At 31.5% G+C, this 27,825-nt stretch overlaps 1 protein-coding gene across 2 annotated transcripts in view; it reads right to left on the minus strand.

The window, feature by feature from the left end:
* Positions 1-26,554, minus strand: part of LOC129963542 (uncharacterized) — a 34,672-nt gene extending 8,118 nt beyond the window's left edge. Inside the window, exons 1-4 of one of the 2 annotated variants that reach the window (XM_056077983.1) lie at positions 26,447-26,554; positions 3,438-3,482; positions 2,277-2,391; positions 1,992-2,113 (exon numbers count right to left, since the gene is read on the minus strand). In XM_056077983.1, coding sequence (XP_055933958.1) covers positions 1,992-2,113; positions 2,277-2,391; positions 3,438-3,482; positions 26,447-26,456 — 292 coding nt within the window. In that variant the 5' untranslated portion in view covers positions 26,457-26,554. Of the gene's footprint in view, positions 1-1,991; positions 2,114-2,276; positions 2,392-3,437; positions 3,483-26,446 lie in introns of those variants that run through there. The other variant, XM_056077984.1, reaches the window with a different exon arrangement.
* Between the last annotated feature and the right edge of the window lie 1,271 nt (positions 26,555-27,825).

The raw sequence follows: 27,825 nt of genomic DNA on the forward strand, positions 1-27,825 counted from the left end.
CATGTCAACTTCATTCTAAAATATTCACTTATTTCCTGATCCCATTCCACTTTTACTATTTAATTAATTCAACGCAAGTTCTAAAATTGCAGAATAGATTAAAACCGACAAGTGCCCACACCCCGAGTGAAGGGATAAAATACTGATGATATAAACAAATTCCACTAAAAGATCGCTATGATTCCCTTGCCTGTGATTGACACACGCAAGAAATCCCTATTAAAATCTCACACAGTATATATTCACAGTGGTAAAATTCTCATCAGCTTCTCCTCATTTCGTTTTATGTCGCTTTGTGTGTTGTGCTCGTCGCTTCTGCTTGTACAAAAAATCATGCCTCCCGGGATGGAAATAAAACGAAGTCAAAAATTCAAAGCGTCTTCTCTCACTTCGGCAACGACTCTGCTTCGAAAATTATACTTACACACACAAAAACACACACTATATATATATATATATTAGCATTATTTTGAAATTTTTGAAGATTCTATTTAGTTTTCATTTATATAAGTTATTCAGCAGAATCAGAAATCTTTAAATAAAAAAATGTTAGGTAGTTCGGTTTAAATTAATTTATATATAAAAGGAAAAAGAATTATGACAGTTTCAAAATATATATAAAAGGAAAAAAAGGTTACCCTCTTTTAATGCTTTCATTTATTCAAATTTTCATTTTCACCTTTAATGCAATAATTCTGCTCAAAGTGGCGTTGTTGCTCTTACACATATTTTTACTTAATGGAAATAATAATGCACGTGATAAAAGACAAATTCGAAGTGACATGCAACAGTTCTATAAGCTGTGGCTGTCTTATCAATTTTCCACAATTACCTACTATAGCATATAATGGAGCTTGACCAGTTTGGCATAATCCTAATGACGCCAAGGAAGTGCGCTAGCCGCTATAATATATAAGCACCAATTTTCTCTAATATTATCGCAACCCATAACGAAATATCTATTTTGAGTCGTCCCTACCGTAATTATGTCTCGATTTTAAGGTGATTCTAATTAAATAACGCAGCGGTGACGTAAATTGTTTATGGAATTTATTTTTAGGATAATCTATGTGTTCTATTAAAACAAAATATTTTCTTATATCTTCATGCTGTTTCTTGTATCTCGAAGATATTCTGGAAGTTGGACAATATTGGGAGGATATCGTAATAATATTGTTGGGCACTCGTGCGAATAGGGTAATGCTTCAACAAATTCTTAATTAGAATTCTAAACAAACAAAAAGAGATCTCAATTATAGTAATAATAAATCGTTTGCTAATATCTGTCAGTAACATATTTGTAGTTGATTATATCCGCTGTCATTCAAAACTTAGACTAAAATAATTAGTACTCATACCACCTGCCAGAATAACAACAAACATTTTAAAATTCAGATTGAGACATAATTATATAAGTCTACCTTAATTTGTAAAAATTGCATTTTTCGTTATTTTTTTTTTGCAGTTTGCAGTTTTTTTGCAGTTTAAAATTCTTAAAAATTGATTGATTTTTAAAGTCTTAAAAATTGACTCAGTTAAAGGTTTTGCCTTCTTATATGTCGCAAATTTAATACTTTATTAGGATATTTTCGATATTCTATTTTAGCAATGAATGTAAGAGGGAAATTATAATTCGGATAACTAACTGATCCTACTAAACCATTATATATATGAAAGACCAGTGAAATAGTAGAAAATAACACACACACACACACACACACACACACACACACACACACACACACACACACACACACCATCAAATCAATTCTTATCGAAACGAAAAGAAATAATGATGCAAGCTAAAGCAATGTTGCAATATATAATGAGTTCAGATACGAGGATGACCGATGCGTTTATTATTTTTTTCAGGTTTCCAGTTCGTTGACATATCTGTTTAAAAATATTGTTATATATTAGGATATTTCCAAAATAAAAATATATCTTTGCATGCCAATAGGTAAAAAAATAATCCATTCATATATACGCACCATATGCAATGTCATAACTGCATACTTCACTTGTTATAAATGTCTTAGAATTAACAAAACCAAAGTCAGGAAAAAACATTTGCAAACATTTATTGATGCATTCTATGGTGTCATCAGAACTTCTGAAAAGAAACAGTAAAATTAAAGACCCTTTGATCACGAAAAAAGCGCACGCTTTCGTATGATTGAAAGCAAAATTATTAATAAGAATAAAAATTTCCATGGCATTTTGCTTCAATAATAAAAAGACGTTTTAATGCAAATTGCTGAAAGATATGTATTTACCTACACAAACGCTGTGTACCTTTCTTGAAAAATTCTTTGAAAATAGTTGGAAATAAAGATTTGCAATGATTCACATCACAATTGTCATCTTTACACCACCCCCAATGTATCAGAACTGAAAAGAAAGATAAAACAAATGACAATGTTATTTTAGTATTTGGGGGAAAAAAATGAAGATTTAGAGCTGCACACAAATGGTCCAAATTATACTCCCGTTCTTAAAAAGACTGAAATGTGCATAATTCCAAACTCATTGGAAATGAAAAATTTTCAAGCTTGTTAGCGAATATTTTATTTTAACTAGCTATCTTTGGTGACCATCAGAAGCATCGATTGAGATAAATTTATATTAAATCTGTCATGGATAATTTGATCAAAATTCCCTCAATAATGTATATTTAACGAATCAAACTGTTACAGTCATTTTAACCAAAATATTTTAATAATTTTACATCCGTCATGTTGCATCTAATCATGTTGTCATCCGTCATGTTGCAATTAATCTTCCTAAAGGAATTATATTCCAATGCCTTTCGTAATAATGAAAATCGTCACTTTCTTACTCTACCAAATAATAAACAATCTCTTTTTCAGCATGAAAAAAAAGTACGGCAATTAAATTGCTTTTATTAGAAAATAATTTATCTTTTTAAAATTACGTCAAAACAATTTTCTGTAATAACATCTTTGGAAATATCGCAGGGGAAAACGCCAAAACGCGCTAAATGGATTAGAGAAATTCGGAAAATCGCTCTGAGGCGTACATTTTAATAAAAGTACCAACTTCTATTTATGATATATATATATGTATTAAAAGGTCAACACGCTCTCTATAGAAACTTCTGCTTTATTATTTTTTTAATATGGAAACTAGCATTCACACATTTTAATGAAAAACACATACAAAATTCTAATTATGTTACAAGAATATAAAAATTTAACAAAAATTTCAGAAGCTCAGAGCAAACTGTTGCCCTGCCGTACAGAAAATATCATAAAGTAAAAATTACTCTTTTATTTATTACACACAATTTTAAGAATGTCTGAATATACAATCTTTTGTTTCAGTTATCTTTTATACAAAGTAGCAAATTAATTACAAAAATGCAGCTATGGAATGGTAATAAATCGCTTGAAAGAAATCAAAATCGGAGCACTTACTCAATAGAAAGATCACAACAGTTCCAAACTGTTTTGTAGCAGCACCTAAAAAATAAAAAGGCACATAAATGAATATTCCAGACGTTTTTATGTATTGAGAAACAACTGAAATTTCATGCTCAAGGTTAACTAATGGATCCAAAATTTATATTAATCATCATAATTGGCAGATGGGATGTGCGAAATCGTAGTAATTCTTTTCAATATCTTTCAGAGTTTAAATTCAACTATGCATTTATTTTAGTTTGAGCGGAATTTCTCAAACAAAAATCTAGCCTTCAGTTTCCAAAGGAAAACTGAAAATTAAAAGTTTGACAACCACAAAAAACTTCAAATAACGCCTATCATCTTCATGAAGTTCTATCTGCAAAAATGCCTTTTCAATATCGGCAATAACTCCATATTTTCCTATTCAAAACCTGTTTAAAACGGAGGGAATAAGTTCAACCAAATATGGCCCCTTTTCTATCAATCATTTATTGATGGCAAGATTTTGTCTCGGGCAGATCCATCGAAGACGGGCCTAATCTTCGTTGTGGAAGTTTCTTTGAAAACAGGGTGATGAGGTAAGTAGTGTTCAGGTTCTGAAGTATCTACCTCCTCAATAATACCCTGATCGAACCAGTCCTTAAAAATGTTTTTGTATTCTTCTGTTTTTCCTAATTTCTTTAGAAATTTAACGGAATTTGCAAGTCTTTTTTTCAGAAATACCTTTGCAGCTTGTTAAGGGGGGATGCCCTTCCACCTAAGGTAATCGTATTTGGTACCTCCCTTCTTCATTTCTAGTTACAGTTCGTAAAAAAAATGCTCCTTTGCTGATTCTTCCAATTCCTCCCTAGTTTTCTTTTTAAATTCCAAGTGTGTCTAATCGTCATAAATCTGAGATGACTGCATCATTAACGTGACAGGATAGAACAATAGACGTACTGTCACTTTTTTCTATTTCATTTGACTTTCCCATCAGCGTCCAGCCTAATTCAGTTCCTACGCAAACTACTCCTGAACTAAGTTGCTTTACCTCTCCTGTGAACAGTTTACCAGCGACGTCAACTCCAATTAACAAATAAATTTCTAATGGAGAAGACTGATACAATAATAGGTCATCATAAGCATGCACTACATTAGTTAAAAACATTACAAATATTCTATTATATTTCTCTCACACAGGAGGACAATTTTTCTCCAGAAAAATCAGAACAAATCTTTTCCTGATGTAACACCTCAAAATTACAATGGTAATTATTATCGACATTACTTAAGCATACCCGATACTTTTTATGGTTTTCCGCTTTTTCAACCTCGCTAAATAAAGAATGCAAAATAGATTCCTCGCGGGTAACTTCATATTTCATTCTTTATGCGTCGTATTTTGATATGTAGGACCTTTGAGACCTTGTATCATATAGACAATGAATTTATTTAATTTCACCGTTTCCACGAATTTGAACAACTAATGTTTGTAAATAAACTTGACGTAAGGATGTTTTATTAGTTAAAGATCTGTTTGTAACACTTTTTTCTTCAGAACTTTTTTTCATTATTTTTATTACTTGTGCATTCATTATTGGCATTATACATGATAGGCAAGTGGTTCCCATTGCATTTAGGACAATTAATTGTTTATTTACAGAAACGCGCAATCTGTTTGGGTTTGCAATTTAAGCAGCGAAAACAAATTCCGCGATTTAAAAGAATTTCCTTTTTTTCGTATGTTAAACCCTTCGCAAACCTACAATCTTGAGTCATATGCGATTTATCGCAAAAAGCGCATTTTTTTTTTAAATCAATCGGATACGATTTTCTTCTCGAATTATTAAATAAATCAAAACCAAATGGCCTATTTACATTTTCACGAATATGATGATTCAGCGTTTTTTTATTATGTTTTTCTAAATCGAAAGAAGAACGCTATTTAAGAAAGTTTAAGAGATGAGTCAACCTATCACTCCCTGAACTTCCTGCTGTAATTTAGTTTGATTTCGTTCGTAAACTCTCAATAAATCGTTTGATAAACGTGACTCAACAAAAGGATATAGCAATATACTTGAAAAGTTATCTTCTGCAACTTCTAATGGTCTTAAAGTTCTGAGTTGCCCTTCTAAAGTATTATACAGTTTAAAAGCAGCGCTTTAACATTTAAAAATTTGATAGCTTCCTCATAATTTTTTCCTGTTGGCAGGAAAGATTCCACTATTTGCCTAACTGACGAACACTTTTGTGTTGATTGCAACAAATACTAAAATTTGCCATCATCTACAATATCTTCATCTTCATGAATCTTTTTATACTGCCCCACCATTGAAGCCATTCTTTAACGTTTCCACTAAATTGTTCTAATTCCAGCTCTGAAGTTTAAATTTACGATTAGTATTATTGACAGATTCTCACATTACAGTAACATCTTGTTTAGGTTTTTCTAAAGCGTTTAATCTTCTCTGTAGTTTCGTTTTCGTTTTTAAAAATCTATCTGCATAAGCAGTAATTCGCATTCCAAATTAAAATTTTCTTGTGTGTATGTTGCATCGCTTTACAAAATAGCTAAAATCTTTGTATCTAAATCATTTAATTCTTTAAATTTCTGTTCCAACAGAACTATCTGTGCCGCCAAGATAATTGTATCCTCTACTTTGTTTTCTAAAATTTCACAAGCTTTATTTAATGATCTCGTAAAATTACTCTTAGTAGGAGTTCTTAACTTTTTAATACTTTCGACATCCATTTCTAATAATTCCTAAATTCTAATTCAAAATACCCCGAATTCTATATTTACGTAGTTTCTATATGCATAAATCCCGGCAGGGATGCCAGATTTGGGGATTTCTAGGCCCAACATTCAAATCGAAATGTTAGAAAAATTCTCTCTTATCTTGTCATTCCGGGATCTTCTAAATGAAATAGAATCGAGGTATTCCAAGGTGAATTAGATCCCATAAACATCGAAATCATTAATCCAAGTATTCTCAATTTTATCATCACTTTTATTTGCAGGACGAGGAAATAGGCACAGATAATTATATACAAATATTTACATATTTCATTTTACGTGCACTAATTCTTTATAAAACATGCAACCATATTTGGTTCCGTCATACACACTTCATCAATCCAAACTCAAACCTAAATTTACATCTGCTACTCTATGGGATCAGAGAACATTTTTTTTCCCAGACATCACCAGCGCACATGCGCTAAAGGGTTACATGTAGGGATTGCAATACCGGGATACCGAATACTGTTATTTTGAGCCATTTGTACAATTTTGTAATACCTGTATTCACAAGTTTAAATACCGGTTTTTCGGTATTTACTAGAAATTTTTAAAATTGTCTCCACTATATGTTCAGGGATCACCAATACAGCAAAATAGTATATATTTTTGTTTTTATGTCTCTTTGTCTTTATGTTAGAAATTAATTAACTAATTAATGGTTTAATTAATTACTTAAATCTAAATTAGCGAAACATGGATTATCCCTGAAAGAAGAAATTGTATCCATAATGACTGATGGAGCAACAGTTATGAAAAAAGTTGGAAAGTTGACTGGTGCAAATCAGCAATTATACTGTGCTCATGGAATTCATTTAGGAGTAATAGATGTATTATACCAAAAAAAAATAATAAAGAACAGAAGAATCCAAATACTGTGAATATAGAAACTTCGGATTCCAACTTTGAAGAGAGTAAGAGTGAGAGTGATATTGACAATGAAGATAATGACAATGTAATTGTTGAAGAAGATATTGCTAATGAGGATGAAATATTAACCCATCAAGAATTGCTTCCTTTAATTTATAAAGTTCGAAAAATTGTAAAGATATTTAAACGTTCACTTATAAAAGAAGACATATTACTAAAATTCATATAACTGAAAATAAAACAGAATATACCTTAATATTAGATTTTAAAACACGTTGGAACCGTTTACTCTTAACAGCACACATCTCTATCTGAAGATTATACATTACAATGAAAAATCGCACAGAAGAAAGGCATAACAAAATAGAAAATGTCTTATGGTTTTTACATAATTATAATGATTTTAAAAATGAAAAAGAAGAAAAGAAAATAACCAATTCAAATCTGATTACGTTTATAGTAAATTTTCTTAAAATTTTTTACCCACAAACCTATCCACATTCAAAAGAATTCGGTTGAATTATCGAAGATTATGATGACACTCATGTCGATAGTGAAAAGGATTTGTCTCTTGAACAAAAATTAGAATTAGTGATAAATAAGAAAATTTCAACGAACCAAAATACAATACAGAAATCAGCTATATCCAAAACCATCCGATAAGAAATCGATTTATTTGAAGATGAAGGATTTAGAGGTAAATACTTGGAAAAAGTATATCGCGCATTGCTAACAGTACCACTAACTATCGTAGATGCCGAAAGAGCGTTTTCGACAGCTAGTAATTTTTGCACAAAATTACTTTTCAGGCTTAATGATAGTACAATTGATGCATTATGTTTTTTAAGATCACATTTCAAAAATTTGTATTAGTACCACAGACTGAATAGTGATATTTACACTTTTTTAATGATTTAAATAAATAAGTTGTTCCTTTACTTTTTTGGGATTCTTTATATACTGTTATAATTTATAAGTTACAAATTATTTTATAAGTTACAAATCTATTCATTTCAAAAATATTTATGGCAGTTTGTTAACATTTCATCTAAATGGTAGTTCACATATCCTATAAATTGTACATAAAGAAAATATTTGGTTTCAATATTCGGAACACCGTACCACATTGCTCAGGATTACAACCACAACACATGACTGAGCTCCTGACTGATGTCAGTTTCTTAAATGGATTTGGTGGACATTAAGTAGATCGCAATCTGCCGGTGGACCACCAAGACATTTTAAACCGCGTTCCGACGACTCTTGGCCTCACGGATTTGGTCATAAAACAACCAAATGACTCATTGTTGGACCACCCCTGTCAGTGGACGTCGATAAGGAGCTTCTTGCAAATTGTCGGTAAAATGAACAGATATCAAAGAAACCCGGAAAAACCACGAGAGGAGCAAGAGGAGAAAATGTACCTATCCCCAGACACGCACGGGTCGTCGGAACGGGACTTTAAGCCACGTTCCAACGACCTGTGGCCATTACGAATATGGTCATAAATCAGCCAACTGACCCATTGTTGGACCACCTCCGCCTGTGAACGTCGACCTGGAGCTTCTCGCAAATTGTCGGTAAACTGAACAGGCATCGTAGAACCCCGAAAAACCACAAGGGAGGAGAAATAGGGAAAAGTGTGTTCGTCTGGAAACAAGCACAGGTCGTTCGAATGGGGCTTTAGGGTGACCATCTTCTCTAAGATCTAAGAAGCGCAAAGAAACATCGGAACACCGATGGCAGCTAGACTAGAGAATCGGTTTTTCACAATCGATGCGACTGTGTTTACATAAGCAAGTGATTCGATAAATATGTAGAGGACACATGTACAAAAAAGTTGCATATCATTTAACCTCGTTCTTTGGATTTATCTACCTGTGTAAATCTGTATTTTCAATGATGAATATAATTAAAACAACATATCGTTCTCGTCTCACAGACGTTCACTTAGAATCCGTGCAAGATTAGAAGTTAGTAATTATATACCGACATGTTCACGATTGGCGGACAACTACACTGCTCAAAACAATTGAAGGATATTGAGGTTGAGTGATCTTGCAGCTGGAGAATTGTTTGAATGATTGACACATTATCGACAGACGTAGTAGGCTATATGAGATAAAAATGACATTTGTTTGGCAGAAAAAAACTGCGTTTTATTGAGCGTTTGGGTACAAAAAGACCCCCCCCCACACACACACAATTTGTGCATATGAGAAAAACAAAGGGCTGGGGTATTCTGTCCCACTCCTACAAAAGGACTCTTTCCAGTTGCCGGAGAGTTTGTGAGGACGGTAGACGTCCAGCAATTCGTCTGCCTAGAATGTCTCAAACATGCTCGATTGGGTTGCTGTCCGGAGAACACGCTGGCCAATCCATTCGTATGATACCTTCCTCCAAAAGGAAATCATTCAACAAATTAGCACGATATGGCCTACAACTGTCCTCTATTAACATGAAGTCATCTTCAATTGCTGCAGCGTAAGGGACTAAAATAGGTCACAGGATCTCATCCCTATATCGGCGACCGGTCAGAGCTCCATTGCGAATGATATGGAGATCAGTGCGCCCATCAATGGTGATTCCAGCATAGACCATCACTTCCTCGCCACCAAATCTTACACTTCCGTGCACGAACCCAGGATTGTTTCTAGTGCCACGTTCCCTCCAGATGAAAATACGCCTATTAGCAGGATGAACAGAAAAATGGGACTCACCAGAGAAAAGAATATTGCGCCATTCATATCTCCTGCAGTTCAAATGCTTTATTGCTCACTCCCTGCGGGCGAGACGGTTCCTTGCACACACCATTAGTCGGCGAGCATATAGATCTACAGCGTGAAGGCGGTTTCGGACAGTTTGTGTTGAAACTGTGGTGCCAGTAGCCGAGCGAAGGTGTTGTTGAAGAAGAGTGGTATTCATATTTCGGTGCCACCGAGCCTTTAGCGTTAAAAAGCGGTCTTCATTGGGTGTTGTTGCACGTCTATGCCCTTGCCCTAATCTTCGACCTGCATTTCCGGTCTCCAAAAAACGGTTCCAGATCCTGGAAATCACATGTGAAAATCTAATGGCTTCTGCTCTTCGGCTTGTGTCTGGCTCCCCTCTAACCGGCCATCAACTCTCCAAGCTTCTGATTCGGTTAAATGATTTCGTTGAGACATCGCACTCATCGAAACAACGCGCTTACTGAATATCGATCATTCTTTTCTGCTCTGTCTTACATTAAGTTGAAAGCCAAATCAAATTTGCTGCCGCTAAAGCGTCGTCTTCAACGTGAAACTCAAAATTTGTATACTGCGAAGTTTGAAAATAAGAAAAATTTGCATTTGTGACTATCTTCTTCCATTTTATGCACACACACACACACAAAATTGCTTATTTCGTTATTTTATACAATACTTATTTTTTCAATTGTTTATTTATATTTTTCACTTTGCTTTTTTATTTTTCATTTTTTTTCTTCTGTTTTCTAAATTTAAATTGCCTGTCTTCAGTAAAATTTTATTATTTACAAATTATGTTTCAATGATGCTGTTGGAATATTATGTAGACTCTTCTGCTTGGGCTATTTCGACCACTCCATTCTTTCTTCTTATGCCTGCTCCTCTTTTTTTTTTCTTTGACTGTTTTTAGCTTCTAGTACACAAAATTATGAAAAAAAATTTGAATATCTAGTCCTTTGATAGCTATTTAAATTCTATTTTCTTTTAAATTTTATTTATTAGCTTTTACCGGTGTAACGCCACTTTCTGCACACACCTAATCATCATCAGAATACAAGACTTACAATATCCTTTCATTGTTTTGAACAGTGTATACCAACGGGAGCTAACTTCAGATGAAAATGATTTATTTTTTAATTTATTTTGAATTTTTGATATTAAATAATCATTTGATATTATTATATTTGTGGGTATTATTATTATGTCTGTACTTTTCTATTATTATTATGTTTGTAATTATGTACAAGTACATATTCCGTATTTATTATTAAGTTATAATAAATATTGTAGACCGTTTTTTAAGCCCACGAGACCTATGCAACTGGGTGGATTTCAACACCTTAAAAAATTAGAAGTAACTCATAGCCTGGTAAAGTCTGCCTATCCTGCAACGAATCCAAGTGAAGAAGCAGAAGATTTTATTACAAAGTCAACTCGATTGATGGCAAGTGGTAACTTCTTGAGAGGGTGGAAGCAGACAGAGAAGAGCAATGTGAAATCGACAATACGTGAACCACTAAAAGTTCTTGGTCTTATGTGGGATAAGTTTGAAGATTCACTGTTTTGTGACATACCTAATACCGACTTAGATGACATCATAGTGACAAGACGAAACATGTTATCAATTGCACAGAGAATCTTCGACCTAATCGGTTTTAGCTGTCCTTTCACTACTTGCAAAATAGTTGGGAAACTAAATTGAGTTGGGATGCAGAGCTGCCTGAGGAAATCAGAACAAAATTCTTGAAATGGGTGAAGGAATTGCCCTTGTTAGCATCAGTAAAGATTCCTAGGCAAGTTACTCAGACCGATGGGCAGTCTTTTAGCCTCCACACATTTTGCGATGCTTCACAGGGATCTTATGCGAGTGTAGTATTTTAAGAAGCCAAAAATCAGATGAAGTCAAAATGACATTATTGCAATCTAAAGCCAGAGTAGCTCCGTTGAAGAAAACAACTATACCAAGACTTGAATTGCTTGCTTGTCTTATTGGAGCAATATTGGCTTCATTCATTAAGAACCTCAAGATCGTAATTTCAAAAGAGTATTACTAGACCGACTCTTCGACAGCACTTTTTTTTGATAAAGAATGTAGAAGCTTGGGGAACGTTTGTGAATAACAGTTTCAGAAATTAGGAACCTGGTAGACTTTGAAAACTGGCACCATATACCTGGTACAGAAAATCCAGCCGACATGCCATCAAGAGGATGCACAATGAAGAAACTTATTGAATCCAGATGGTGGGAGGGTCCTCACAGGTTGGCATTGTCGGAAGAAGAATGGCCTCATTCTGCGCCAATCGATGACAAAGTGGAGGCTAACAAAGAAAAATGTAGAGAAATAATGACGTCATTAAACCATGTGATGATTTTTCTTCACGAGTCTTCAACTACTTTTCAAAATACACGAAAATACTAAGAATGATGGGTTCGATACACAGATTTATAGGAAATTGCCAGAAGACAAAAGTAGAAAGAGAAGACGGCGAGTTAAAGGTCAATGAGCTAAAAATGGCAGAGAAATCTATCGTAAAGATTATTCAACATGATTCATTTTCTTCAGAAGACATAAAGAAGCTGAAGTCACTTAGTGTGTTCAAAGATGAGGAAGACATTTTATGTGTTAAGACCAGATTAACTGAAAGAAAGGACCATCACAATTTTATTTTCCCCATGTTGCTTCCGAAGAAGAATGCAGTTGTGGAGAAGTTGATATTTCATAAACATCTATCTTTGTTTCATGCCGGGATACATATATTAATCTCCAAACGTCGAGAAAACTTTTGGATTATCAAAAGCCGATCATCTCTCCGAGGAGCTTTATCTCGATGTGTTAGATGCAGAAGGCATGAAGCTAAAGGAATGCAGACAGTGCCAGCTACTCTGCCCGAAAATAGAGTTAGAGATGCTAAGATTTTCGAAATTGTGGGAGTAGATTTAGCTGGCCCACTAGTTTTGAAGAAAAAGAGTAAAGCCTGAATCATACTTTTCACCTGTGCTGTTTTCAGAGCGGTTCATTTGGAACTGATTTTGATCCTCTATACTCAGGGATTTTTACTTGGATTTAGAAGATTTATTGCGCGTAGAGGGCGGCCATCGATAATTTACAGCGACAATGGTAGTAATTTTGTCGGATCCAACAATCTCTTTGAGTCAATTGATTGAAATATTGTTTGAAGGGAAGCTGTCATACTTAAGATAGACTGGAAGTTTAGTCCACCAGAAACACCACGGTGGGGGGGGGGAGTTGGGAACGACTTGTGCAAATGATTAAGAAACTTTTACGTCGTATCTTGGGCCAGGCGTCTTTAAACTACGAAGAGTAATGAGTGTATTGTGCGACAGCGAATCAACTGTGAATTCCAGACCCCTTACATATGTGACAGAGGAGTCTGACGATCTCATTCCTTTGACACCGTCCTTGTTTTTAGGTGAAATTCCAGAGTTTGGTGTACCTGACTTGGATCACCTAGATCGAATTGATTTAAACAAGAGACTTAGACATCTTCAAAGTGTGCGAGAACTTCTGAGAAGATTTAGATTGGAATATCTCAGCTTATTGGTTCGACGTCCATCAGCAATGTTAATTTCTAGAAAGATTAAAATTGTGGATATAGTTCTCTTCGAGTGTGACAACAAGCGCAAAGTGCTATGACCTTTAGCCAAAGTGACTGAGATATATCCAGGAAAAGACGGCAATATTCGTGTTGTTCGTGTCAAAACCTCATCTGGAGAATTAGTTCGACCAATAAAGAAAATATTCCCCCTCGAAATACCTTCATCTATGGAGTCAGACGAGAAAAATGAAACTGAAACACTTGGAAAGGAAAATATAATTTCTGAATCATCGATGAACAATTCTGTTCCAGAGTTGTCCCAGAAGTTTAGAACTATCGTGAGTAGATCTGGAAGACAAATTAAACTCCCATCCAGATTTTTACTTGAACACTAATTAAGTAACTTTAAAGTTTTTATACTAAGAATTGAATTTTTAACTATTTAACTTTATTTAGCTTCATAATTGTTTCATTAGTGTTTTGATTAATTTATGTGTCATTAATCAAAAGGTGGGAGGGTTGTTAAAAGAGACTGAACTGGTAAAACCAGGAACGAAACATTGTCTTACTTTCTTGTAGTACTTTCACTTTTTGAAAGTGGCAACATGTAAAAATCAGAGTCAAAATAGAAGGATAGAATGAAGTTGCTCTCAATTTCGATGTCTGATCATTTTTACTTTTAAAAAGCTTTATTAGGAGAAAGGGAAACAGTTTGTTTCTGCAAATCTCAACACCAAGGTGAAAAACAAAGATGAACAAATATCACCAAATAAATAAATAAAACATCAATTGGGAACATATAATTGTCCTTTTGTAATGTTTCTAACATCCACGAACTCCTCTCTTTAATAAATTCCACATTTCAGGCCGAAAAGTGCCTTCAAAATTTACTATCAAAAAGTGTGTAATGATAATTTTTCTAATGAAGCAGATGAAATATTTGATCAGTTGTAATTTAACTGCTGAGAAGGAAATCGCATTTCCTAACCGGTTGATAAAAAGGACAGCAATTAAAGGATCATAATTATAGACAAATAAATTATTCTAGCGTTTGCAAGTAACTTATTGCAAATAGAACGTTGTTGGTTGAACGTATTTGACCTAACTAGTTTTGTTTATACAGGCCAAAACTATAATCACGCAAGCGCAATTTACGCAGAAATTTAAGACCAGGAAATAAGACAGAAAATCAGTATAAGACGGCTAGTAGGCAGCATACGCGTAGAAAGGCTGAAAAATGCTGTTCGGTCCATGACAAGTACCCGACGGAACAGCAACATGCCGCTGTATTGTATTTTTTTTTTATTTTTCAGTGCAAGCGTTTGTAGAGTTTGGCGGGTTTTTTTTTTTTTTTTGGCGTTAAAAAAATTGATCACTGATCATAGATTAATACCGATACTTTTTTTTAAATCTATGTTCTTTATGATGCGAGTTTTTTTTTTCATTTTATTTGCCATTTTTCTATAGTTTTCCATAATTAGGTATGTTGACCTTTCTTTTTATCTTACCGTACTTCTTTGTACCAATATCCATCATTTTGATACGATATGCAGTGGAAAAGAAAAATTCAGGGACGCCAAAACGGCAATTTATAACTAAGTATGAAATGCCTGAATCTTACGAAATTTTGGTAAACATAAATCGGTCCCTTTCTGCGCATGTGTCGTCTTACTGGCCATCTTATAAGTGGCAGAGTGTAAACCCACCTTTAGGCTAATAAAGCAAAATAATTTTGGGGAGGAGGAATGAAAAAATAATTCTCTCCGTTAACGACTGATTGCAGTGCGGTGTAAAACTATATAAATATTTAAATTTGAAAATTTTCGAAATTATTTTCAAGCAGTCATATGAACGAAATCTGTAGGAGAAAATGAAATAACCCATCTTTCATCTAATAGATATCCAATACTAATAAAAGTGATAGTGTACGGTATCTATTAGTGTTTAACTCGCCAGGCAGCAAGGCCTAAAGCTATCGAATTCAGCACAAATATATTTCGTACTTGGGGAATTTTTAATTTTCTTGATAATTTTAAATAATTCAAAATGAAGTGAAATTTTTATGTGAAGCCAAGATAACCGCTCATAATGCTATAACAAAATATTTTTTACATCATCTTAAAATTTAAATATCTTTCTTAAATTAGCATTTTATAATTATAGCAATTTAACTACTATAGTTTTTTTTTTAATTTCATAAAATTAATCCCAGAAGAAACAATATTTACAGTTTCAAATTAAAATTTTAAAAGCGTTAACAAAAAATTACTAACCTTGACGATTTGAGAGAAGTGTTACGGGGTGCTGAACTCAGGGTTCTTAACCTCCGGATATGACATGTGAATAGGGTAATGGCATGGCAGTGAGATTTCTTAGTAAGTAGTCGTGCAAGAAAAATTGAGGATTTACTTAAAATATGAGTTACTAACCGTAAAATTATTGCCTTGGCGCAAAATCCAACTGGATCGCATACCTCCTCCCCCCCGCTTCACTTGACACTTTCCCAATAATCCTGAGCCTTCCTTATCTCGCTTTCTGGTGACTTAATTCTCAGCCCCTCCTTCCGCGAGTTTGTGTACATATTTCTTCTTGAACAATTGCATAACAGAAGAGGGGTGGGGGTGGGGGGAAATGAAATTATTGATATTGAATATATTGTTTATTTCAGACCAATTTATTTTAGAAGTGATGGAAATTCGAAATATTCATCGTTACTGCAATAGTTTATCTTGGTTTTACTTTTAAAAAAAATTATTTTGCAAGAATTTTTTTAAATGTTAATTTTATTTTAAGAAATTCTATTAATTATGATCATAGTCCTAATTTGATATGGATTTCTTATTAAACAATGCAAACTGAATTTTTGTTATTTTCATTCAGATTTCATGAACGTTATAGGCCACGGTGGCCTGGTGGTAAGGTTTCGGCTTCGGAACCGAAGGACTTTACGTTCGAGACTCGATTCCTTCGAAGAACCATCGTGTAAGCGAGTCTGGTGTGCGCTAAATCCGTCGGGGACAAGCGTCCACCCACTGGGGTGGTGTGGAAGTTTGGAGAAAGAAATGCCAGACCAGGTGTCGTCCTCATCATCTGACCGCGATTTAAAATTACGAGGTCCGTACCAAAATAGCCGTAGTCTTGTTTAAAAAACAGGGAGGTTAATATAACTAAACTAAATCTAACATTACCTATCAATAGATTGACAGTACAAAGAGACAGAGACCTAAAATCGGTTAATATAAAATCTTGACCTTCAGGTTAGTTCTACTGTCCAGAAAAAATTAAGACATCCATTTTTATTTGAGCGCAAAAAGTGAAAATCGGTATATCGGATGACCAGAATGATTGACAGCATTATTAAATCCTGTGACATAGTAAAATATGACAATGAAACGAATTGGAAAGAAGCGGCACCAAGGCAAAATGATGTACTAAAAATGGTATATACATAGGTTATCAAAAATAGCACCAATTCTGGGGTCCTCACTTTTAATGAAGGCAGAAAAAAAAATTCAAGAATTGTTCAAAACCTTTCAGAGACCTTTTTAAAAAAATTCAAGGATCACAAAATTCCTTTTTTTAACATAAAAATGATAAACTTTAATATTTTCCGATTAACTTTCAAATGCTTCATAACTTTCTTGCTTACAATTTCGAGATTCTTAAGGAGAACACTAAGTACACCTGTTGTTATGCACATTTTGCAGTTAATAAAAACCAATATTCACATTTCAAAGTGAATATCGAGATCACTTTGGAAGCACCTTACTGTTGGCAATTGGACGGCTGCTACTACATGCTATTTCACAAAAATTACTACCAGGAGCTGAGTTCACTAACACATTCACATTCTCAAGGGAGTACTAAGCCATAAATTGATTTTATCTTCTCTCCAACAAATAACGGATTAAGATTACACCTATTTTTTCAAACTTTCAAGAATTTACCGAAATATAAAGTACTTTTCGAGGATCCTGAGTAGAGAAATATAAAATTCAAGGAGGTTTCAACGACTGTAATTACTAGATAATGGCTATGACTTCCTTTTAAACAATAATAAGAAAATGTTGAATACCACAAAGAACAATCTTTGTTTGTGTAAATAAAATTAATTTAATTGCCGCTCACACAACACGTGTGTGATGCTACCGCCAAAGGTTATTGACCGGTACTGCACATTCTGTGATGACTGATGAACGTACACAAGTTTCTTTAACACCGATTATTTCAACGATTTAACACCAAAGTATTTCACTGATACATTGGAAATGAGATTGGAAAATGGTCATTGGACCTCTCCCGGTAGGTTTACTGTTAAATTAACCCTTTGTACTCAGAAAACTAATTCGATGCAAAATTATTCACCTAATACAAAAACTTATTTACTGCTCCAAAAATTAAATATATATAATTGTTTTAAGTTGATTTCTCCCGTTTGATTAATTTGCATCTTCTAATTACCTTACAGGTATTTTTAATAATCAAAATTAAATAAAATGTCAAAATAATGCACCATCTTGAATAGTGAGTGCGAGTCACCATCCGATAGCAAAGGGTTAATTTTTCAAATATTGCCGGTATCTGATGAAGTTTGATTACACAGACGTGTTACTATTAAATTGAAGAAATTATTATGTACCTACACAAAGCTTCAAATTTCTTTTAGTATTGCGTTCAAATATTTCTATCATTATTAACAAGAATGGTATGGCCACCTGTCATTGGTAAAACTGATCTCAATAATCGTACATTTAAAAAAGTTATCTGATTCTGTAATATCCATAGTAGAAAAAAAAAATACATCCCTTGAAGGTTTGACAAATGCCATTACTCTTTAACTGTTCAAAGGAAAGTATACTCTATTTAGCAAAGAGAAATAAAACAAAAGAACCATTAAATCTATTGTTAGGAAGGAAACAATGACACTGTAAAATTGTTTCAAAATAAATATAATAAACAGATGACACTTGGTGACGTATTATTCCACTGAAGAGAAAATTGGTTTTGAATCGTAAAAGGATGTCAGCCTGATTAAATAATAACAGTCTGCTTTGAAAGAAATGTGAAAACTTTGAGAGCATAAATACAAGGGGAATACCCTAACGTTTATCCTATTATGCTATTATCAAGTTTTTAACAATATTCTAAAGGAAAAATAAGGTTTTACAATGAAGAAATAAATTTACGATGGCTATTTATATGACCATAAATAATTTATAGCTTTTAAAATTTATTAATGACATTTATGGCAATGATATTTTATTTTTTATACGTTTCTAATTCAATAAATTATTATTACAAAACAAATGCGAATTTGGTTTTAGTTGACAAAACGGTTTTTCATTTTTTAAAAAGCAAGCAGTAATCGAATAAGAAAAATCTTAAAAGAATAGAATTCATTTAGAAATTTCTTAAAATAAAATGTCATCTCATTAACCAGATAACCGATTAATTATATTCAACTTGCTTCGCATTGAATTGAAATGTTTCATTATAACCAGATAACAGGTTAAAATATAAGATTATAAAACCTGTCAGTATGAAGGTACTCAACAATTTTATGGTAGAAATTGATGGCTTTGACTCATAATCTAAAAGTATGAAATCATAAAATTTTTGTATTTTTTCTTGTCTGATGTTCCTGCTGTAAAGTCAATTCGTGCTATATTTGACTGGGTCCAACTTGTTTTTTTTTAAATTCAAATAATTTTTCATGTTGATTTGTTTTTTCATCAACAGGCTCCATGGATTCGAATATTTTGTTTTTAGCTTTATATTTTCATTAAGCTTCTGTCTATTTTTCTTTACCTTTAGGCTTTTGACTGTACTTTCGTATCGCTTTTTTTTTTTCGCTTTTGCATTTGATAACTTTTAAGGACCCATTGTCTTCACATTGTCATAATAAAAATACAAATTAATAAATTCTTTGATTAGTTTTGAAGGCTAAATAAAGTCAAAACAAACAGACACACCCACAATTTTGTTTCAAAGATTCAACCAAAAAAAAAAAAAAAAAAAAAACCGTTAAGCATGAGAAACATCTGGAATTTTCAGGAGCTAATCATTTTTACACAACGGCGCCAATAAATGTTTGATTCTTAAATTTATTTAACTAATTTCTTTCAAATTATTAAAACTTTGTTCCATGCGCATTTAATCATGTTCAAAAGTAAAGAAAAAAACGTAGATGTTTTATTTATTTTAATGTACTTATATATATATATATCTGACAAAGTCTTGCGACATCACAAACCCAATTCCATAAATATGCTCTGGCATGATGTAAAATAGATTTAGAAAACTTCGTCAACAATTAAAATCCTTTTTTTATAAAGTAAAATAATATAATTACACTATTTTAATAATCAATAATCAGATTATTGAAAATTAACATATCAAAAGGTCAATTCTTTTGATAGAATAGCTTTAAGCTTTTAGAAGGATGGTTGGTAAGGTAGATAAACTGTAATTCTTGATACGCAACTGAACATTCGATCTCTAAAGATTTATAAGTCTGATTAAAAAAATGAAAAATGCTGTTCAAGTCATTCAGAGGGTTAACTGTAAAATCCCATAAATTAGCTACACACCTTACATGTGAGAAGCAAGTGCAAAAAAAAAAAACAATATAAAAAACTCGAAACCAGGCAAATCGGAGCAGTAAGGCAAATTTTGAACATGCCGTGGTATATTATAAATGAGAACATTTTTAAAGACCTTAGGCTACCAACGATCGAGGAATTCTTCAGGAAAATAGCAATAATGTACTATCAGAAATTAGACAGTGACCAAAATGAGGCAATAAGGAAAATCCCCATGTTTGACCTCAAAAGTAACAAATAACTTAGAAGACCGCGTACATTGATATAATTTACAGGCATCGGTCCCAAGACCCATTCTTTACCTCGTCAATATGACAGAGTGCATTTCGTTAAAAGCTAATGCATTTAAAAGGACAAATCCTTTATTATATTACTAGCATTAATATAACTTTCTTGGTCCCTCTCTTTTTCAATTTTCTTTTCCTTAATTTCTTTTTACTTTTATTAATGCTTTCCCCTAATTTTTATTTTTATATCATAATACAATAACTACAATTCTCAGAAAACTAAATGAAGTCATCACTAAATTTTTAAAAGTTATGCTCAACATATTTGGTTTGTCACTAAATTCACAATTCAGGGCCGTGGAGTCTAAAGACCCCACGAAATGAAAATAATTTCTAAAATGATTACAAAAAATAACAGATTTTTTGCTAAAGTTCACCGATGGGCTCTAAAAAAACAATTTTCACGGTAAGAAAATTTTTAAAAATCTGGACGATGCTTTGCAGCATGAAATAATTAAAAAACAATATATTTGAATGTATGTTAATTGCATGCACGCAGACACACGGTAATTCGATATATCGTCATCCCCACGTCAGATATGAGGCATATATGATAGAAGCGTCTAAGTGAACATGTGGAATAAATGGGATAAAACTTAGAAAGTAATTGTATCGAAAATCAGTTGCACATGTGAACCTGATTTACAAGTAATAAATACATCGACACATGTCAAATATCATCTGGTTGTTGCGGTGATATTTGACGATGTATTTGTATTTGTGGTTGTATTAGTGCCCCGTGCTTCAGTTAATTTTTTTTCACATCCAAATTCTTAAATTTTTTTTGCTTCTAAATGAACTGAAAAAAAAAAAGGTCTTTCAAAAGCCTTAATATAAATTTTTCAAAATATTTTAGTGGTTTCCTATTAAAATTTTAATTCACACTTAATTCAGAAACAACTGGTCCTTGAAAGAAATCAATACATAATATTAATTATATAGATTTTTAAAAGTAAAGACAATGAACAAAACGAAATACTCAAATTCAAATCCAGAAAAATACTGGCTTAAATTTCATTAGATAAATGTCCATCTTACAATTCTCAAAATAATTAACCTGCAGCAGATATTTGAGGGAATTGGAATTCCGTAATATTTCTTAAAGCGATTCAAATTAAATTAACAAATGCTGGGTATTTTAAAATTAAATTATTAACCAATATTGGATATTTTAATTATTTATAGAGCTAACTGGATCCATTCCAAGTAATAATACAACAGTCTGTTCGGAAAGCCTTAATAAATTTTTAATTGGTTTATCACCGAACTCAATTCTATTTAGCACGTGATTCCCATCTTTTAATTACAGAAGATTATAAATAGCATCAGTAATTCAAAAGACGAGTATCGCTGTTTGAAAAAAAATTAGTGTGGGCAAGATTTGCAGTCATAAAAGTATAGTTGCAAGAACAGAAAATGATTGGTAAGTGAAATGAATATTCCCATTTATAAATTATATATCAGTCGATATAAAATGATCAAGGGTCAAATCAATTCGCATATTATTAAACGATACTCTGGTTAGAAAAGATTACATTAGATTTGATTCAATATCGCTTAAAATGTCTCGAATTATTGTTCTTACATTAATGTAAATAATCAATAGCAAATTAAAGGCTTTTTCGATTTTATTTTCACATATTAATCTTCCAATTATTTTAATTATAGATTTTAAACATAAGTAGAATGTGATCAAAATATTCTACTGAAAATTTAATTCCATTTATAATTCCGATACATTATTCTATTCCATAATCGGGCTTCTGTTACAATTAAATATAAAATTAAATTAAAGTTCTGCTTAAAAACAACAGAGTTTTAAGGGAAGAAACCCGATACTCTTTCATAGTGATGAGACGATGGAGGCACCAAAGCCAACACCCACAAAAAAGCATGATGAATAATTTTTCTAGTAGTTCTTATACTGATTTTTTTACTTTTTTTTTTGCTTGATGAGTTGTACATTTGCTACAGCAGTTTTGTAAGAAATGAAAATTAAAAATAATTCTCAAATAAACATCCATTAAAAAATATAATTAAAAAGCGTGTTATAATTGAAAATATTACTTCTAATAAAACATTGAATGTTATTTTTAAAGTGAACTGCGAACAGAACATTTATCCTTTTGTAATTCTTACTGAATTATGTCAGTCTAATTAAAATCACCTGTTTACGAATTTTGTCAGAACAGAAACTAAAAACATCTGCTGGAGCTTTTTGAATAGTTTGCTTTTATTTCACACTTTTATTCTTACTATTCTAAAGGAATTCTTTGTGATTTGTTGTTCTTTTCGTTGCTTTTCTGTGATTATCCGATAAGTCTAAGTATTCAATAATCTGATGTGTGATAATTGCGATAATTAGAAATATTATGAGGGATATTTTATTTTGTAAATTTGGAGTGTACATTTTGAAATATACATATGGCACCGATAGAAAAATGTTTGCATGGAAATTATTTGAAGTTATTAGGAATGGATGCTTTCATTTTTCATTGTGCTTTCTTGTTACTCTCAGAATCTAACTTTAATAAGTTAGCGAAATTATTAGGTTCCCGCTCCCGCTGCTAGCGAAGCCGTAGGACGTTTATCTAAGGTAAAAAAAAGTCTGCTCAATGCCTTCCTCAGATGCCGAAGCCATCCTATGCTAGATTTATTCCATTTCTTTTGAGTAATTCGAAAAAAAAATCCTTATGTTTGATGTACAAACGAAACTGCTAGACGAAGCCATAAGATTTTTTTTTTAAGGTTAAAAAATATCTGCCCGATGCCTTCTTCAGATGGTGAAGGCGTTATGTATTTAAATTTTATTGTCTAAAGTGCAGTTCGACGCAGCCGGTTTGCAAAAATTCGTTATTTTTGAATTCAAAGGAGATTCAGCAAAAAAAAAAAAAAAAAAGTTTCTTACTTAATAATCAATAAATCTCATAATTTTAATAAAAATAGTGAGTAACTAACTGTTTCAAAGTATTTATATGGTCAGCCATCTTATTGGCGACTTTGTGCTATTGACATCCTTGACGAAAGAAGGGGCCCACTAAACTAGGATTTTACCCCATAAAATAGAAGATGAGACTCTCGGAATGTGCTTCAATAGTGATAAAATCCAACTCCCTCTTCTTGAGACGTACTCAGAAGCCTTACACAGCCTCCTAATCCATCAGCATCCATTATCTGAGCTCTTTCTTTGTGCTGCCTGGTATTATAAATGCTCTTAAATGACGTATGCATCTGTCACTGATACATTGTTAGTTGCAAGTTTTAAATGACGTATGCATGTATTTCATTGATACATTGTAGTTGCATATATGCGCATTCGATTTATTAGGCATTTCTTTACTAATTTAAATTTTAGGAAAAGCAATTGATAGAAGAATTACTTGTATAGTAGTAACTTTTATGTATAAAAGTAATTTTTATATTAAAAGAGTCCGAGACATAAAAATAAAATATTGTAATTTTTTTAAAATTAAAAATTGTTTTTTTCTGCTTAAAATAACTTGAATCTTGCTTCAATCTTAATTAAAACGAAGGATATAATTATTTTTGTGGTGCGTTTTGAAAATCTAGCATTCAGACAATTGTTTCATGCTCTACGCACACCAGTTGATGAAAAGAAAAGGGACGTAACACTCGGTGCAAAGAAGCACGAAGGCCTGTAACTTCATAGTTAGAAACAAAAACAATGTTAGAGAGATAAAGAAGGATATTTATGCGAATCTGTAACACTGCAGCTTCATAGACTAAACCAAAACATACAACACGTCATTCAGAGCCTGAATCTTGGTGCTTCTTTAATCGAGTTCTGGTGCAAAAACAAAATACTACTACTCATAGAACAGCTATTAAAACCCTTCTGCGAGAAGAGGTTGTAGCTAGCTAAATTAATGCCCATTTTTCAAAGGCTAGCTTCTGATAACCTTTTGCAAAGGTGTTTAAAAACGCGTTATTCTATGATGCAATTTTTCAAGATTTCTTGAATTCAGATTGCTGTAAGTCAAGAACCGATAAAGATTAAGGAGTGAAATTTAGAACAAGCCTTTTATTAAAAATTTTCTTTACTTCTGATTCAGCAAATTTGAAAAAAAAAAATATTTACTTTAAAAAATGACTTTTAAAAAAAAAGTGTCTTACAGTGTTTTAGAAATTTTTATTAAAATATTTTTCATTTTTTTAATGAACAAATATTCTTTAAATTGCTGAATAAAAATTAAGTTCATATATTTAAGTTTAATTTTTTTAAAAAAAAGATTTGAAAATTGACTAAAAATATTTTGAGTTTTAAGCGATTTAAAACAACCCCACTTTTTCTTTTAAGAAAATTTCTTTAAGACTTTTATATATTAATTTTGCTAATTACTTAGATGTTTAATCAGTACAAAAGATTTAAAATTAATAAAAAAAAATTTTAATCTGTTCCGAAACCTTTTAAAATATGTTAGGAATGTTATGATTAAGAAGGTGTTGATATATTTATATCTTAAAAACAAGTGAAATACAAAAAAGTATCAATAAAAGTATAATATAAAGTCTGTAAGTACTTTAATAAGAGGTGATGGCTTCTTTGTATACACGTATGTTATTTATACCTATAGCTTGTAGCTTTATTAGGTTTATATAGTTTGTAGTTCTTTCCGAAAAAAATTGCAGAACTATCTGAAAAATTTGTATATTGTAAAATTTTCTATATTAAAGTAATTTTTACATTACAGGTGCTGTACATAATAGCCTTTTCATTCGAAGAAATTGGATTATATTAGAAAGTTTGGATATATTTTGTGATTTCAACAAATTTTGATCTAGAGAATATTAAATGTAAGCAAAAAGGAAAATTGGAAGATACAGGTCAAAAACTTCAAAACGTAGTTTCTGTCCAAGAAACATAAAAAATTGCGGATCCAAACACTAATTTTCTTTTTTACATTCAGTAAAACCTTTTCTCAGTACTGCGCATTGTCGGAGTAGTTTTCACAACCAGGGCAGTTGCAGATTGTCTCAGAATGTCTCTACTACCATTAAATATTCATCAGATCCAACAAAACAATAGAAGAATGGATTGTGAAATAGAAAGAAATGAAAATTCAAAAACAGAAAATACATATTCAATGCAGTACTGCTACAAAAATTCAATATAAAATATTAATTTAGAAGTTGATTATATAAAATATTTTAATGCACACCTTAATGAATACAATAGAAATATCGAACATAACAAAAGTCGGCAGCATAGGATACGAATGATTTAGTAAAATGCCCAGATGCAAGCATTAAATTAATTTGCTTAAACAAGAAAATATTAATATAAATAAATAAATCTAGAAAAATCGATAACAGACGATAAAGTTGTTAACTAGTGAGGACTATTGAGAACTATTGCAACATGTTTTAATATGCATATTTGAAAAATATTTTCACACATATTTAAATATAATACTGTGTAGAAAACATTTTTCCTAATGCTTAAAAACATAATTTCTTTTAAGATAGTTTATTTACATTTTGCTCTAATTAGTATAATTAACCATAGTAACATGAAAAAAGCAAAACGTTTATTGCCATTTTTTAATTGGAAATAAATTTTAATACCTTAGCAGAATTTTATTTTTCATGCATCTAAAACACACATTTCAAAAGGAACATAGAAAGCTATGAGCTATTTTACGAACAAAACTTTTTTTTTCTATAAATAGAAATAAAATGCGATCCTCTTTTTTGCATATGATGCGGTTATAAATTAGTTTGAATTTTCTGAACTTACGCATTGCAAAATTTTTTTATCATATATCAACGTATAAAAATTAATATTACATATTTGCTTAAAAATTATTTTTAAAAATTGAAAAGTTTTTTTAAACCACTTACACATTATGTAGTTATTATGACTACTTACCCATTAAACTGCTGACATTATTTACACAATATAAAAATAAGAATGATGATATTAAAAATTCCATAATTTTATAAAAAAGTTTATATTTTAATGATAATAAAAATGTTAAAGGGATTTAAAAATTATGTTATAACAGAACTTCTAAAATCTTGATTGCATAATTAAGTTTAAAACAATAATGGAAATAACATCATATAAATTATTTCATTCTTGTCTATAACCTTCATTTATCACATTTTATCCTAAATTTTAAAAACAATAACGGAATCTTCCTTTATTTAAAGACATGAAAATATCAAACATGACTTACAATTCGCCATCAAAATAGAAGATAATCCAATGTAGAACTCCACTACAAAAAAAAACAAGCCGGCAACGGATGCCACAAATCAAATGCACATAACGCCATTAAAGATGGATGAATGAAATCAGAAACGCGGTGGCCGCGCCCTCTGTGGGATGTCTGGGCAAACTTACCGAATTGAACAATGGAGAGAAACGAGAACCGAAACTTTTACGGTGAATTGTTTAATAAAACTGAGCATGCGTGTTGGATTTTACTTGATTCTCTCTTTTTTTTTTTCCCATGCAGCGGGGGAAAAATATACGGAGTGATGTGATGGTTTTGTTGCACGGTTTTGAAAATGAATAAATAAATAAAAATTAAATGAGTGGGTTTCTTTTGAACTATACAATCTACAACATTATTTATTTAACCATTTTCTCTTTTGTTATGTTTGATGCCTACACAAATAAATAGTTTTTAAAAATATACATATATAATTCGTGTACTGTACATGGTCAAATTGTATTGTTAAAGTATATATGAAATATGCCTTTTTAAAACAAATATAAAGTTTTGTATAATTATTTTTTACTTTTTTTGTAATCAAATATACAAACCTCCCTGAGGTGTTGTCTTCTATTAATACTTAAGGCTTAGTTTTTATTTATTTAAAAATTATTTTATAAATAACTAGCCGCCTTTGGCGACCAGCCGGTTCGCCAATCTTAATGTTCGTTTAAATTTTAATAATTAAATATTTTACGCAATTCCAACTTTAATACATTCTTCATCAAAATATTTTAAAACATCAAATTTTGATAGTCATATAATTCACTCATAATAATATAAAGACCTTCAGTCATAACGTAATATGTATCTCTCTAATTTTCTGTTACCTTTCGTAGAATTTATGCTTTAAATTAAAGCGGAAAGAATTAATCTGCAATTAATATAATAATATTTTTTTTACTGAAACAAAGCTTTTTTTTATAATATGATTACTGATAACAGAGTCACTGAGCGTTTAAACTTTATGGACACTAAAGAATATCTTTCTTAATTTATGTAATATCTCAAGAATTTGTGAACAAAATTTTCTCAGATACATCATGAACATATCGATTCATTAACAATGTTTAATTTTAAATGGATCAAACACTAAAATGAATAGTTTAAAATAATCAGGCGAAAACAGGTTTAAAAAAATTATTTAAAAAACAATGTACTTAAAACTATAAGCATACACAAAAAGATATATAACATAAATACAATTTAATTACAAAAGCATGCAACTAACCTAAAAATAATTTAAATCATTGAAAACAGGTTAAAAAACTACTTAAAAAACGATGTACTTAAAACTATAAGCATATACAAAAAATATATAACTGACATAAATACAA

This window comes from Argiope bruennichi, chromosome 3 (assembly GCF_947563725.1).
Source record: "Argiope bruennichi chromosome 3, qqArgBrue1.1, whole genome shotgun sequence".
NCBI classification, from domain to species: Eukaryota; Metazoa; Arthropoda; class Arachnida; order Araneae; family Araneidae; genus Argiope; species Argiope bruennichi.